Below are 17,057 nucleotides of genomic sequence, written 5' to 3' on the forward strand. Positions count from 1 at the left end.
GCAGTCACTAGTTTTTCAACAACAAAGATAGATTTGCAAAAAAGCAACAGCTCTGTAAATGGAGCTGTCGGTAGATGTTGGAACAGCAATAATGATGTAAATAATAATGTAACAAATATAGCATAGCAAGACATGATTTTTTAAAAATTGCTGTTCCAATACTTGGCTATTAAAAAAAACCAAAACAGATTCCCAAGACATGATTTTCCAAAAGAAAGAGTCCACAGCTCTGAAGAAGAGTCAGTCCTGGTGGTGAAAGGACTGGGAATGTCAATTAAGATATGGGAAACTGTATAAAACAAAGTCTAAAATGTTTCAACACCCAGTTGGCTCCTGGTGGGTGAAATACCACTCTTTAGATGTATCCAGGACTCTTTTCTTGCGGCATTTTAAAAAACGTAGCTGTAGTTGAGTCAGTGGCTTTCTCTGCTGCAGAAGTCCTGATCATCCACTCGGAGTTTGGTGACTTCTGGGCTTGTGAAGCAGGTATGCCTGGCTCTACTGCTTCCATGGGAACTGATGAGGCTGATTGAAAAAAAAGTAAGGAGGAAAAAAATCAAGGGGAGACAAATTGGAATAAGACAAATCAGAATAAGAGGCACTTCACAGGAAAACTTTCTTAACCCTTTTATTTTATGTCCTATTAACTCAAGTCGCCACATAAGGTTTCTCTTTCATACATACATACATAGATAAAGACAAGATTTAAGTAAGATAAATATTTCTCCATACAAGAAAATGGGTTTAACTGAATGAACAAATTTAGTATAAATTCGTAATGTAGTTAACAATCACTCATTAAACACTCATGCGCCAGGCACTGCATGCTTAAACACTGAACACTCATAATCTTATTTCTTAATGCAAACTCTCTGAAGTAAGTACTGTCCTCTCCATTTTACAGATCAGTAAACTGAGGCGTCAGGAGATCAAATCAATTGTTCAGGGACACCACAGGGCTGGTGAAGTTGCAAAATTCAAACTCAGATATTGGACTACCAGCCTTGCGCTCTTTCTACCACACCCCAGTCCTCCAACATGACAGTGTCACCAATAAAACCATACAATAAGGAAAATGGGAGAAAATAACACATTCAGGCTATGTTTTTCAACAAGGACACTAACAACATTCTGGACAGGATGACTTGTATGGACTGTCTTGTAAAGTTTAGGACACTCACCATTCGGGACCCCACCCACTAAATGCCAATAGCATCCCCCCAGTAATTGTGACAACCAAAAATTGACTTCACATTTCCAAATGCCCCCTGAGGGGAGTAGTCCAAACCACCACTACCGGCTCTGTAGGGAACCAATGTACACTAAAACATTGCAAAGTTTAAGGTTGTTCCCATTACCCAATAATTCTACTCCCATAAATGTAACCTAGAACAGTAATTTTCAAATTGTGGGTCACCAGGTCAATCTAGTGGGTCATGACCAGTATGTTCTTTTCTTAATGAGAAAGAATAGAAAATACCAGTGCACTGAAAGGTTTACTGCAGATTCACATGTACACCCACACATATTCAAACATGAATTTCTTACTGTGGGTTGCAGTTTAAAAAACTTGCAAGCTACTATTTTGTGAAAATTTCTTGAGGGCAGTGGCAATTGAGGTTTGGAACCCTCAACCAAAGCAGCAAGAAATACGTTTTATAACACAATCTAAAAATCTTTCTTTCTTTCTTTCTCTCCTCTCTCTCTCTCTCTCCTCTTTCTCTCTCTCTCTCATATACACACACTCAAATTTAATTGAAAATAAATTTCACAAAATTACACCTACCCTTACTACATGGTCTCAAACCACAGTGGAAAAACCCTGCACTAAAGAAACTTTTGCACATTTTCTCCTAGAGACATGTATAATATTCAATGCAGGAATATTCCCCATGGTGCAAAGGGGAACACAACCCACATATCCGTCAAGAATGTTTACTCATAGTATATTCATCATATTCATTCAATGGAATAACATGGCAGTATAAATGAATGGATTTCAGCAGAATGAAACATGAATGAATCTCAAAAACATACCTGGGTGAAACTTGTAACTTGTACAAGAGGAATACAATTTGATTCCATTTACACAGGTTCAAAAGTATGCAAAACTAGACAACATATTGCTTAGAGATACATGTCTGTTAAAATTATTTGAATAAACCAAAGAATAATATATAGTAAACACAAAAATCAGAATAATGGTTGCCACTGAGGAGAGAGGGAAGAAGATTTTAAAGGTGATATCCTTTTTTCTTAAAGTGAGTAGTGGGTGCACAGATATTTGCTAACTATTATTCTTTATACCTTACACATCTTCTGAAGTATTCTTTTATAGCCATTCAATATTTACTAATTTTTTTTTAAATATTAGTAAAATATTTTAAAGCACAATAGGCAATAAAATTCTTACCAGGACAAATGCCAACCTAAAATGAAACTACTGAATCCAACCATGGGTTTGGAATAATATTGAGTATAACTTTGTTTCAACTTTAAGATTATACTCATTCATTCATACAACAAATATCTGTAGAATTCAATCTATGCACTGGGTATTATTTTAGATACTGTGGGTACAGCACTGAGCAAAACAGATTAAAAAAAAAAATTCCTGCCCTTGTGAATGCCCCTCTAGGATCATGGGCCTGGTATACAAAATCTGATGTAACTAATTAACAGATCAACTGTTTGGAACCCTCAACCAAAGCAGCTCTAACCTTCCGAATGAAGACCAGAAAAGGCTTTTGGAATTGCCAAAATAAGTCAGGGATCTGAATAGTACCTCTCATCATCTCAATTCTCCTTTACCTAAAGCCATGTGCTTTACTTTTTGAAGGACTAGAATTTGCATTCCAAATTCAGATCAAACTCTTTTCTGCCATTCTCATGAAGAAAATCATCTTAAGGAAATTAAGTCTGCTGTTCAACTGAGTTCTTTATGTTTCTTACAGCAATTTAGTCTCAAATTCTGGAGAAAATAATCCATTTTTTTTCATCTCAGTTATATTCTTTAAAAGCATCTACAGCCAGTTAATTTCAGCATGAGGTAGAAACTCACTAGATACTCTTCAGTCTGATGTTTCAAATTTACAGTTATTCACTAAGATGCCAGGGTGTGGTTCTGTGTACCAAACACCTGCAGGCTGTAAAGTCATAAACTGAGAGGAGAGAAGATAAAAAGAAGAAAACAAAGGGGCTGTACTTTCAAGAAGGATCACTTAGCAACCCTAGGAAAATGTACTTTTCCCTGGCCTTTTGTTACAGGTATACCTCATTTTATTGTGCTTTGCTTTATTGCACTTTGCAGATATTGCACATTTTTACAAACTGAATATCTGTAGCAACCCTGCACTGACCAAGTCTATTAGTGCCATTTTCCCAACAGCATGTGCTGACTTCATGTCTGTGTCACATTTTAATTAAGGTATGTGTATTGTTTTTTTAGACATAATGCTATTGCACACTTAACAGACTACAGTATAGTATGAACATAACTTTTATATGCACTGGGAAACCAAAAAATTCGTGACTTGCTTTAGTACAATATTCACCTTATTGTGGTGGTCTGGAGCCGAACCTACAATATCTCTGAGGTGTGTCTGTACAAAAAGACAAGGAAGACATGCTGCTCCTTGTTGCTCTTCATTTCTCTAGCCTTATTAATAAATTTAATTCACTCGGTCAATTCCAACTCAAAACTTTCTACCAGCGGGGGAGGGGGAAAAAGGAAAAGATTTGTGGCTGCAAGTTTAAGAAAGAAGCTGAATTCATCACAGTGACAGGAGAGTGTTGGCAGAGATCTGAGCTATTTATTCTTTTAGGAAAATCCTATAAAGAATGACACACGGAAGCCTCTATCTGCAGTCTTGTTCATCACACTGGTGAAGAGTCCGATAACAGATGTATGCAGTAGCGTGATTTAGTGCCAGGAGCTGGCCCCTGATGTGTATTAATACAGCAGCAAAGCGGAACGCACCTCTCTTCATCACTCATTTCTATAAAAGAGGTGGAATCCGAGATGGCCTGATGTTAGGCAGAGCAAGCCCATTTGTTCTACTGACTGATGGCGCAGGCTTGGGCTATGTCCTTCACCTCCATGGGGCACTCAGGTTGTGGGTAGGAAAAAAAAAGGAAAATGCTCAGTGAAGCAGGGCTTCGTCAACAAGTGAGAGGAGAGGAGTTGGCTCAGCAAAGGAAATTTCTAATGCTTAAGTCTGGTTTAATAACTCCCTGAATATTTCCTGATCTGAATATGGAATAAGAACTTTAAACTCTTCCCAATGGTTCTTCTCTTATAAAGAACTAAAATCTAAAAATAGAAGCTAGATATTGGGGGGAAGGGGACATTTGTTTCAATGCTTCAAATACCACATACCAGATGAGGATCTGGGAATTGCTACAGGGTCACAGTTTGGAACCAACCCTACTGCATATAAAAGGACAGCACCTGCAAAGAGTCAGAAGGGTCCAGGTCTGATCTTGGCTCTGTAGCTCATCACCGTGTGACCTGCCTCAGTTTTCTCATGTTTAAATTGGGAACAAAACATCATCTATCTCATGGGGCTATTGCAAAGATTAAGTGAAATAACGCATGCAAAAGTACTCAGTTCAGGGCCTGACCATGTGGAAAGCAAATAAACATTTACTGTAATCATCAGACCTATGAACAAGATTGTCTAGATGGACCAAGCACAGAACATCATCAAACAATCTTCAGAACCATCATCAAATGGAGTCATCTCAAACAGAAGCTCAAAGAGGTCAATTTCAGAGTATACCAAAACTTAGTAAGTGAATGTTAGATGTTAGAGGGCAGAATTCTGAATCTGTCTGATCTTTTCCTCACTTAGCTATCAATTGCTCTTATTTGTATAATGTATTTTCTGAAGAGAATAAAATGATCTAAATGATAGATCAGATCAGATGATAGACTCAATTCCACCACAGTGGATTCACCATCACCAAGAAAATAACTCCAGGTATTTCTAATAGGTCCCGCAAACAGATATGATTTTTTTATTCAAAACCATTCAGAGCTAAATTGCTTTGAAGTAACACCACAGATTTCCTAAGATTATTAATTTGCTTAACTATCACCTCAACTCCAAAGAAAAACATCCACAACATCTAATATTCTCATTGATATAAGTATATAACCATACCTTTTTATTTTCATTTAGGGATAGCATACATGCAGTAAAGTACATAAATCTTAACTGTACAGCTCAATGAATTTTGGCAGATGCAAACACCCCACCCAATTCATGCTATGGAACATCTCCAGCACCCCAGAAGGCTTCTTTGGGTCCCCTCCTAGTCAATACCCCCCACAAAGACAACCATCATTTTGGCTTCTAACAATTAGTATTAGTTTTGCCCAGAAAACTATGAAATTTTAACCTGGAAAATTGTTTATAATTTGAAAAATCATGACCAGTAAAATATTACCACTCTACTACACATAAAAGCAGTGGGAAAGTTTTGTACTGGGCACCAAATACAAAAATAAAATAAATCTATGTAACTCCTTAGCTACTGACTAAACTGCCACCCCAACTGGATTTTCATTAACACAGACCTAACTAATTTCCTTTCTGAACCCAAACATAAAAAAGCTCAGATGACTGAAGACTGTTGATATTGGAAAGCAGGGATTCAAACTAAAGAAAGCCGTGCAACAGTGAAAAACCACAGGCTTCACAGTCAGAGACAACGGGGTATGAATTCTTAAAATATGTGTGACCTTGGATAAATTACTTTTCACAGTCTCAGTTTTCCCATGTAAAATGGGAATTAAATGACCTTATCATAAATACTAGATGAAAAGGTGTATAATACACAAAGTTTAGTGCCTGGAGCTTCAAGAATAATAGCTACATATAATCACCTGCAATTGGGCTAGACAGAGATGCTGTGGCCACAGGCTTCCTTTTTCTCTTGATGTCACGTGAACATGGTGGTCCCAAGTGTATGTTTGTCTGTCTGCAGACATAAGAAAGAGAAAATGCTATTTTAACTTTGTAATTTTTATTGTAAGATATTATGCTCAGACCAGATGAAATTCCTGACTCATCAGAGACATATTCAAATATAAAATCAGTGCCATCTTTTCTATCAAGTATCAACACAAAACTACTGAGAATTAATCATAACTCCCTCTCTTCCCACAACACACCCTCACTCTAAACTTTGTACAGTACCTGATTTCAGAGTAGCAGTTAAGATCAATTTCAATAAATGTGTTTCGTTACATGTTGATTTTTGTACAATTATTTTTCATAAAAACTATAATCATAACTGTTCTAAACTCACTAATGAAATACCTTCTCCCAAGCGGTAATATATTGAAAAGTTTAATGCTGCATGAACGCAGATATTTGCACAGATTCCTAATAACAAGTTTAACCTTACTACTACCGCTATAAATCTGGATTTTTAATAGTACCTATATCATAAGTTGAATAAGTTTATTTTCTGTGACTTTTTAAAATATTAATTATGCACCAGTAGTATGTTCCTTCATTGGAATATTCAGCTTATTTTAGAAACAAAACATTAAAAGCTTTAAAGCTAGAAAAGCTAGAGATTCTGTGAGAGACAACAGACTTAACACTGAAACAGCTGGCATGCCATTTTAGTTTGCTACTGTTCCCCTCTTCCTCCTCCCTCTCAATCTAAACAGATCCTACCCCTGACTGTAGACCAAAGTTGAGTCTCACAACCTGGACACAAGCTTTCCTTAAACATGGGAGGCCATACCTACCATGAATCACTACCTAACTTGTATTTCCCTAATGAGGCTTAATTTCCTTGAGAACAGGGACCATATTTATGCTTCTTTCATAATCTTCTAATGGCCCACCAACCTCACTGCAAGGCACATAGCTGATCCCCACTCTACATCTGTTGACTAAAATTGATACGAATGAATCAAAGTTCTAAAAGCCGAATAGCCAAAAGAATAGAACAGATAAAAAGGAACCTGGTAAAATTATACCAGAAGACCTCCTAGCTGGTAGTCTCAGCTGGGGATTAAGTCTCATGGTTTAATAGTCTTAAAAATGGAACCTCGGACAAACCTACGAGGACACAGTTACCAAGGCAATAAGACAACCATTGAACAGACAAATTTTCCTATTCAAAGAGCCCTAATCTGGCAACTTCCACCATTAAAAACAAAAAGGCACACACAAACATGCACATTCATTTCTCTAAATAGCATAAGCTTAAGAGTCAATTCAATTTATAAACAGGAAAAGAAAGAATTTGATAGGGATGCTGAGAAATGTTTTAAAGTGCACAGATTACTACAATAGGCAGAGAATATGAAGCCTGTGCTTTAGAAAATTCCATCCAAATCGCCTTTTATTGATCACTCTCTCCTGTATGAAAATAAGAATTGACTCTACATTAAGTACCCCATGAATAGTTAATTCTGAAACTCCAAAGAGAAATGTAAGTATAAATGAGTAAATCATAGGAATAAGTCTAAATCAGCACACTGATTTAATAAGCAACATGGATAACATAATGTCAAAAGTAGACAGACCTTCAGTCCAAATGGAGAGCTGGTAATTCCCTTTGAAGCCAATGACACAAGCAGCAAATGAAGTGACACTATGGAATTTTTTTCATCAAAACAGAGAAATGTACAGAATGGAGTTTCCATTGTTTCCAGAAACAAAGTACTTGAGTATAGACAAACCCAAAATCTACTGTCCAAGCACTCTGATCTAACTCAATCATGTTTTATCCTAAAGTACTTCAGAAAGAGAAATAAGTCAAATAAAGGATAACAGTTCATATTCATGTTTCTGTCTTATCTTAAACTCATTAAAGGAATCTCAAATTTTTTTTGGATTAAATGCTAAAATATGGCTTCAAACTAATCTATAGTATTAGACCTCATGATAATAGTTACTCTTGGGTTGTGGGAACCTGGGGGAAGAAGGGATAATGACTAGAGCTTCTGGGGTTCTTTCTGGTAATGTTCTGTTTCTTGATCTGGATGCTGTTTACTTGGATGTGTACACTTTGTGAAAATTCATCAAGTTGTATACATTTTTGTATGTAGTACACTATCCTTCATAAAAAGTTTAAAAAAGCATTGCTTCTTCAAGATCAATGTTTACAATATGCTGGGTTTATGAATCAGATGCAAAATGAGAAGTATAAGAAAAGTGCTCAAAAGGGTATTAAGGTATTAATCTTCGGAGTATTAATTTGGGCTGAACTAAATAAGTACTGCCTTTTATTTACATATCATCCATCATTTTTACAGCTTTGTATGTCTGATATATGTTAGGAAGATGGTTAAGGGCAGATATTATCACTCCTTTATGATCTAGTCAGTAACACTAATCTAACATTTTCAAGGAATAACATATTTTGGAGTAAAACGATGAAACCATTTATGTACCAAAATGTTTAAATTTTTAACCTTTTTAATGGAAACATGGTTTTTTAATGTTCATTTACTTTAGTAAAATTAAAATAATAAATATTACTCATTGATCATTATGCACAGAGCTTATTATGCTGCACTACCATCTGGAATGTCCTTAGAGACGACTATGGATTCGAAGGCTCAGGTGCTCTTTACAACACTGCCCCTCCACAGGATAGTTCTTCAATCACCAGCCCTCCCTGCTCAGTAATGTGAAGGGCTTCGCGGCTAATTGTTCCTACATTAAATGACCCCCGGCTGCTAGGCCTCTGCTAGGCCTTACTGTTTTTTGTCTCTACAGTAAATGGTCTACGGCCCCATTCCCACTTCTAATTGTTACCCTGAACACTCCAAGTCCTTCTAATTTTGTAAATTCCTCTTGGGAAAGCCAGATAATGAAGCTTGTTAAATCAACAACCTTATTTTGTTCATAAAAGTACGTATTTTTGTGTGGGCTACTTCCTTTCTACACAGCAGGGTTTTTTGCTTCTTTCATCCACTGGGTTTTTACCAAGCACCTACTGTGTGCCAAGCCCTATACTAGACTCTGAAGAAGTAGTGATAAACAAAATGGAAAATCTCTGCCTTGATGGAAATTGTAGCCTAGTGTTATTTCCAGCTGCACAGCTTTTCTGACTGCAGAACCTAAACAACAGAGAAACTGCGGCAAGGGTAATAAAGAGAAGTCATGTTCATTCCTAAAACTCCGCTTAATGCTCCTTCCTTTTAAAACATTTCTCTAGCCCATTTCCAGGTTAGAGAGCTGTTTCAAAGGAGGTAGAATAGCATCAAACCTTAGTGCTGAGTACACAAAGGGTATTTCTCCACTTGTCCCTGCCTAGTGAAGATCTGAGAATGGAGGAAGAGGAACACTCAAGCTATTATAAAAGGACAGTAAGACATTTTTCTTCTTTTTAGTTTTAAGTGAACACTAGTATTGATAGGGTTTACAACTTGGGAAAATCTATTTAAGGACTGCCTGTGAAGGCTCTATCTGCCTGGGAAGAACCTTAAAGGACAAAGGAGGAAGAGGACCCAGAGCAAGCAAGAAGCTGGGTACCTAGAATAAGCAGCTTTAACGGAGACAGGAAATGGAACCTGCCATGCTGTATATCACACTCAGAACATTAGGAAAGCCCTGTTTGAGAGTAAAGAATATTATGTGTGGGGCTGGAAGAGTCCTTTGTGTTATTTTTGGGAACCAGAGCATAGGAGTAGGCAACAATTGCAGCCTCAGCTCCTTATTCAAAAGGCAGTTCCACAACTGATTGTATACTGTGGATAATTACACGGTATGTAAATACAGCTCTATAAAATTGTATGGAAAAATATAAACAGGGATAAAAGTGCTAGAGAAAACATGGAGAGAGGGATGTACACATTTACTGTTGGTTAAGAGGCAGAATGTTATAGCCTTCCTGGAGGACAGTGGGGTGGTTCCACTAGAAGGTAAGTATGTGGGTGCCATAAGGTCCTACAACCTCATTAGAGGGTATTTACTTTGAGGATCTGAGAGCAGGGATATGAATGGACATTTGCATACTGGTGTTTATGGAGAGAGTATACATGATTTGCAATGGATGGAGGTGGTCAAAGGGTACACCGACTAAGGAACAGAACGGTGAACTGTTGTGTGTGCATACAAGGAAATACTGAGCTACTGCAAGGAGTGAAGCTGTGAGACACACAATGATGTGAATGGAATCTGTAGACAGTATTTTGAGTGAACTATGCCAGAAACAAAGGCAAACACTATAATGCCTCACCAATATGGACTAACTACAATGTGTAAACTCAGAATTGAACCTTAGAGCACAGCTTATCAGGGGAATGCTTATTGCAACAGTCCCTAAATTGTAAGCTCTTACAGCAGTCACATCTATTCCGGAATTGTAATGGCTATCTCCAGATTCTAAGATGCTGATCCCTTTGTGTATAACCTGATCAATCCCTGGAACTTTGGGTATCTGTGTGACACCTAAAAATCAGAGCTAGAACTTGGGAGATATGAATGTCAGTATTAGCACATATAGCAACTGTTTAAAAAGCTGACAAAGAATCCATACTTCAACTAGAGATATGAATGAAGCAGATGTGGTTAGGACTAGGGCAAATCGGGCCAAAGGGTAAAGGACAATACTGAGTGCATTTTAAAACCTCAAATTCCATTTGAGACGAAGGGAAGAGATGTTTAGTTGGTGCAAGACCTATATTTCCTAAACAATTTAACTCGCACAGTTCATTCAACTACCATAATTACATGAAACTTTTAATAGGAATTGAGACCTGATAGGTTTGCATAGGTTAGTGTGAAATACTGACACATCCCAATGTAATTTGAACAACTATATATGCAGGGTCTCCCTGAGGAGCTGGGGGAAAATGCAGAGGTGTTGGGCTTCCTCACCTGGATTGCTGCTGATGTTCTCACAAATACTGAGGACTAGCGGTATGATGTGCCGAGGCCTTTATCATGGGACTTGCCTTTACGAAACTCATCACTGCAAAGGAGAGGCTAAACCTACTTATAATTGTGCCTGAGTCTCCCCCTGAGTACCTCTTTGTTGCTCAGATGTGGCCCTCTCTCTGTAGCTAAGCCAGCTCGGCAGGTGAACTCACTGCCCTCTCCCCTATGTGGGATCTGACTCCCAGGGATGTAAATCTCCCTGGCAACACAGGACATGACGCCCAGGGATGAATCTGGACCTGCCATCATGGGATTGAGAACATCTTGACCAAAAGGGGGATGCAAAATGAAATGAAATCAAGTTTCAGTGGCTGAGAGATTCCAAATGGAGTCGAGAGGTTACTCTGGTGGGCATTCTTACGCACTATATAAATAACCCTTTTTAGGTTTTAATGCATTGGAATAGCTAGAAGTAAATACCTGGAACTATCAAACCGCAACCCAGTAACCTCAACTCTTGAAGACGATTGCATAGCAATGTAGCTTACAAGAGGTGACAGTGTGATTGTAAAAACCTTATGGATCACACTCCTTTTATCCAATGTGTGGATGGATGAGTAGAAAAATGGGGACAAAAAACTAAATGAAAAATAGGGTGGGGGGGTGTTTTGGGTGTTCTTCTGTACTTTTATTTTTTACTCTAATTTTCACTTTTTCTGGTACAAGGAAAATGGTCAAAAAATAGATTGGGGTGATGAATGCACAACTATATGATGGTACAGTGAACAATGATTGTACACTTTGGATGACTGTATGGTATGTGAATATATCTCAATAAAATTGAATAAAAAAACGTTTAACTATAAAAAAAGGCAATTCCAGTTTCAATTATAGACATTAAGAATTAAGGAAGGGAAGGAAAAATAAAGAGGATGCCCTCCTGCCAGTTCCCTTCCCCCATTTTCATTTAGGTGTATTCAACCACCTGGCTCCCTGTCTTTTTAAGTGCATGTGTTACGTGTGGGGGAGGATGGGGACAGGAATGGATTTTAACAGATTATTTTACTTTGACAGTATTGTTATTTACTCTCATAAGATGGAAAATGGAAAGCGACAACACGCAAATGAGATATCAGAAAGAACGGGACAAAGAGTCTGAGCTTTTCTTCTCAGAACCACAGAACCCCCTCCACCCCACCCATGCCCCCCACAGGGAGAAAATATAGAACATTTTTAGCTCTTTTCCAAGAGAAGGGCATGGTTGTTTTCCTGTTGCTATATGGGAGGAGGGGATCTTTTAACTATTTAAAGGGCTGAAAGGACTAAGTATGAGTTAAGCTAAAATCTCTACCAAGTTAAAATTTTACTTCTCAGTTGGAGTGGCAAACAGTAATTAAAATTACATAAGTAACTTTTACAAAATAAAAAATGTCCCCACCAAGATCCTTATTCAGTAGGCTGGACTGGAGTGGGAACAGAATCAGAAATAAGCTCATTTTGAAAATTTTCCTCAGGTAATTCTGATAAGCACACACCTATGGTGAAAATTACTTAGTTAAAAAATCTACCGAATTCCCAAAACCAACCTAGTCAAAAGGGATTCAAATATTTAACTTAAAGAATGATAGAATGATTAAATAAACATAGATTTAGTTACTGTTCCCCAGTATACAAGCAATCAACCGAGAAAAAAGCTGGGCTATGCTTGTTGTATTTCATCCAGAGGTCTCGGATGCTCTTCATTCAGGCCAGTGAATACTTTGGGCTTCCTTCACAGCATAAATGCTGGGATTGACACTTCCCCTAAGAGTGTCACATTCTCCATTCTCCATGCTCCAACTGTGGCTGCATTTGCCAAAAAGAATTTATGGGGGGAAAACAAGTATTCAAGGCAATAGATAACACCCTCTAAAAATTCTTACTTGGGGAAAAGCCACTAAATTGATATCCTAAGTGTGAAGGTGAATGCTGAAGATTAACAATCAAGTGAAAGAGTATTCTATATATCCATGCACAAACTCAACATTTCAATTTTATTTTTTACTGCAAGTAACTGAAGGATCAGGTGAGTCGTTAAAACTGCAGCGTTACTCAGGAAACCAGGCAGATCACTATGTCCTTGGGGCAGGAATGTACTTCTAGGGGGAAAAAATTACTCTGAGAAATACATGCATGTTTAATAGCTCCAGTGCAGATAAAAAGTAACTGAAGTGACTGCTTTAGATTTAGAACAAAGATGTTTGGAATCACTCCTAAGGAGAGAAAACAGTATTTGCCAATGGCAAACTAATTTAAGGAACAGTTCACCTTCAAAAATCACTCATTTAAAAGAAAATCCATTGAAAGGTTCACTTATTTATATAACATAAAAACTAAATTCAACGTGAAAAGGTATTTATTTAATGTACTTTTTTTAAAACACCTACAAATAAGTAACATCAAGAAAAATTACTGATGTTTATAAGGACCAAAAGGTCATATATATCATATATTGCAATTACTTTCCCTAATTACTAATCTATTCAGCTCAATTATTTTTAATAAAAATTTATGGAGACCTACTATGTGTAAGGCACTATGCTGATGTGGAGAGGGTGGATACAGACGACTGAACAGAAGGCCCATCCACCAGGAGTTCACAACGTAGGAGGACAGCCAATTCATAAAGAACTAATAGATAAGAGGCACTGAGCTGGAATCAAGAACAAGTAAGGTGCAAGGGAAAAATGAGGAAAGAAAGGATTAAATCTAGGGAAGTAGAGAACCCATCCCTGCACAAGCAATTTTATCTTCAGGTTAACTGACATTCATTAAACACCCGGTGGGGGAAATATTTCTACAGACTTGCACATGAGAAAGGATCCAGCCCTGTGACACTAGAAGCAGCTAAGGAGAGAAAACCACTTCACAATTATGATAGGAAACGGAGGAGGTTTATCTACTAGAAAAGACCCTGGCAGTTCCACTAATGGTTTTTACTCAAATCTAACCCTTTGTAATCCATGACCCACTGCTCACTAGCCTCAAAATTCATAATCTACTTCCTGTGCCTGGGAGAAGGTAGGCATATATGAGCTGTTTCCTGCCACCCATGGGAGTCGAACAGTTTCATGTCAGTTGGAAAGATGGGTATATTACAATGGAAAAGCAGAGAAAATGCTTTCCTCACACCACTTACGCAGGAAGATGCCAGCCAGCTGAGAGTTGCTGTAAACAGGACCATCCAAGAGGGGACAAAAGCTTTCAGAGCTGTGTACTATATGAAGGGGAGCTCCAAAAGGATTGGGCAGTCTCATGAACAACATTATAGCAGAAACATGTCCTCACAAGTGACTGAAATTAAGGCACAAACGAGGTAAGCAAGAGCTGCTGTGCATCACAGCTTCCCCAAATGACATAGGACTCATAAAAGGTTCTTTCCCTCAAGCCCTGAGGTAAAACCTGAGGCTGTTTATTGTGGCTCCAAAGGTCAAAATTAATAGCATGAATTGAGTCTCCTTCTTGCTCTTTGAAACTCCTTGTCAAGTGGCACAGCCAGCTGGGCACACAACTCTGATATGCAGATCATAATGTTTGTGAACAGATAAAGTGAATTACAATGAGCTCAGCCTATCATATTTCAACTCTCTAACGGGCAGGAAGGTCTCGCTCTTTCTTACCCAACCACTGTCCAAATGCTTCCTCCTACAGTCCATTTGGGGCCATTTAAGCACCTCAAGAATATGTAATATTACTCATTAGCAAATGACTCTGGAAGCCAACCCAAAGTTTTTAAGATTGCAATTATCCCATAGAGCAGGACGGTTAACTACATGACAAAAATATTAGCTTACCAGTATGTTAAGTTTTTACATAAATTATTTCATTTGGATCCCCACTAGTCCAATAAGAAAAGTATTGACATTTCCCTTTTAAAGATGAGGAAATCAAGGTAAAGAGAGGTTAGTTCATTTGTCCAAGAAAAGCAGATTCTCCCCTGGGCCTGCCTCACTCTACTATCCATGGTCTTAATCACATACTGCCTATGCCAACATCCCATGGACTATGAAGAAAATAGTAGAAGCTATGGGACTTTCCATTCATTCATTAAGGAACATGTATAATATGCACATAACAGGGAGGTGTCTGATGTCTTTAATAGAGCTAGACATAAAATTTCTCAAAGAAAAGTTTATTTACAAAGGAAGCTGGCCTATACGAAAAGAAGATATCAAACAAATGCTTTGCTATTTCAGAACTGAAAGATAAGAAAAAAATAAATGGAAATGGTGACACATTACGAAATCACCTCCCAAAACAGAGGAAAGGTCACAGAAATTGGATAAAACTCAAAACTGCCATGAGACACTAAAGAACTGTAACTAGTGACTTGTGCAACAAACAGAGAGATCTGGCCATTGATAAGTTCCAGTTATTGTTTTTCTAAGGCAATAATGATAAGAAAAACTATCTTTCACAATCAACAAATCTCCTGTGCTGCCTACAGGACTAGACTCCTTATTACAATTTTGTGACTGTACCCTTGCAACAATACCACCCTCTCTACCAGAACACCCATTGCACCATCTGCTGTTTGAGCAGCAGCAACTATTAAAACCAATACCAAGTATTGCTACTCTCATAGCAACATTCCAGTAACAGCAACCAAAACAACCAAACCAAAGCAGCTGGTTTAAGAATTTCATCCAAGCACCCAACATCCACCCAACAAACCACTTATTAATAACCTACTACATGCCGGGCACTGTGCTAGAGACTAATACTCTCTTCCTTACCTGCAGCAGGCTCTTCAAGACTAAGTTCAGAAGTCTACCCTCATAAGGAACCGTGCACACAATACCAAAGCACAGAGCTCTTGCCAATTGTGAAATGGGATTCCCCATTAAGATAATTACAAAGCACCTGTCATAATAAAACCATATGCATTTAGGGCAACAGTTCTTAACCTTGGCTGTATATTAGAATCACCTGAGGAGCTTTAAAATAATGCTAACATCTGGGCCCCATCCAGATCAAATTAAATCAGCATCTTGTGAGTTACATCCTAGCACTGATATATTTTTTAAAGCTTCTGGGGTGATTCCAAAGTGCAGCCAGTGTTGCAAACCACCTATCTTAAACTATTTCTAGAATGGTGTTTCTGAAAACCTCTTAATCCCAGCTCTATCAGATGGTACAAAGATCACAAAGACTCCTTCTTTTGTCCAATACACCTGCCATCTGTGCTGTACCAAAATGACACATCAGTAAAGTGTTCTCTTAAAATTACTCTCCATTTGTTTATGGCATTGAATCACTAAGCACTAATCAACAAGAAAGTGCCCTGAGGTCACCACACCCCTTCACCCCCAGGACTCCTAGGCCTCATTCTGAGAACCAGGGCTCTGTCTGGCTCTAGCAGTGTTGAAGTAGCTGAGAAGCCCTGGCTCTCACACAGTGGCTGAGTGTCTGAGAGAATGGAATTGGCAATGTCCAGGCAGAAGCAGCCTCCGCTCAGGCTCAGTAACCTGACAGGAGGAAATCTTCACACAGTTCAGGCATGATTATCAAACTCTTTGTGCTCTTAAAGGAGGGTAATTATAGGCACATGAAAAAAAGGCAGCGTTCCCCAAGGAACTCTTCCTCACATGCTTCCCAAGAGGCACTAGGGCCATTAAAAATTCCATGATGAAGAGGAAAAACAGCCTGGGAACAGCCAGGAGGCAATACAGCAAATTAATATACGAGCCCTCCTCAGGGAAAGCTGTGATAAAACAGGAAATACTCCTCTCTTCACAAAATAAAATTATACCACTAATGATAACATAGTCACCACACACACACACACAAACACACACACACACAAATCGTTCTAATGGTGGGTGTGAAATTCCCAATGCTACCCAGATGCTTTGAAAGAAACATTTTCCTACTACAAATAAAATGAAACAAGAAAAAGATAAAATTTCCATTAGAAACAGTTTTCAATACAGTCATTCACCTGCCTTTTTCCTACCACCACTGCTCCATAACATTCTCTCCTTGGTACTAGGCTTTTGTTAAATGGCTCACTCTTCAGAAAGCTCACTGTCCAGATCTGAATCTGATGTCATCAGTTTGCCCCACTTGCAGCTGGATAAATCCTGTGCTGGCTAGATGGGTCCTTCTCAATTGAATCTTTGCCTGGAAGGGACCCCACTACTTCAAAGAAGTGAGATAGAG

General features: G+C 38.2%; 1 protein-coding gene across 1 annotated transcript in view; it reads right to left on the bottom strand.

Annotated features, from left to right (window-relative positions):
- Window positions 1–365: 365 nt before the first annotated feature.
- GPATCH2L (G-patch domain containing 2 like) overlaps window positions 366–17,057 on the bottom strand; it is a 47,104-nt gene continuing 30,412 nt past the window's right edge. Inside the window, 2 exon segments of the mRNA XM_037832235.1 lie at window positions 366–525; window positions 5,891–5,985. Coding sequence (XP_037688163.1) covers window positions 499–525; window positions 5,891–5,985 — 122 coding nt within the window. The 3' untranslated portion in view covers window positions 366–498.

Source organism: Choloepus didactylus, chromosome 4 (assembly GCF_015220235.1).
Source record: "Choloepus didactylus isolate mChoDid1 chromosome 4, mChoDid1.pri, whole genome shotgun sequence".
NCBI classification, from domain to species: Eukaryota; Metazoa; Chordata; class Mammalia; order Pilosa; family Megalonychidae; genus Choloepus; species Choloepus didactylus.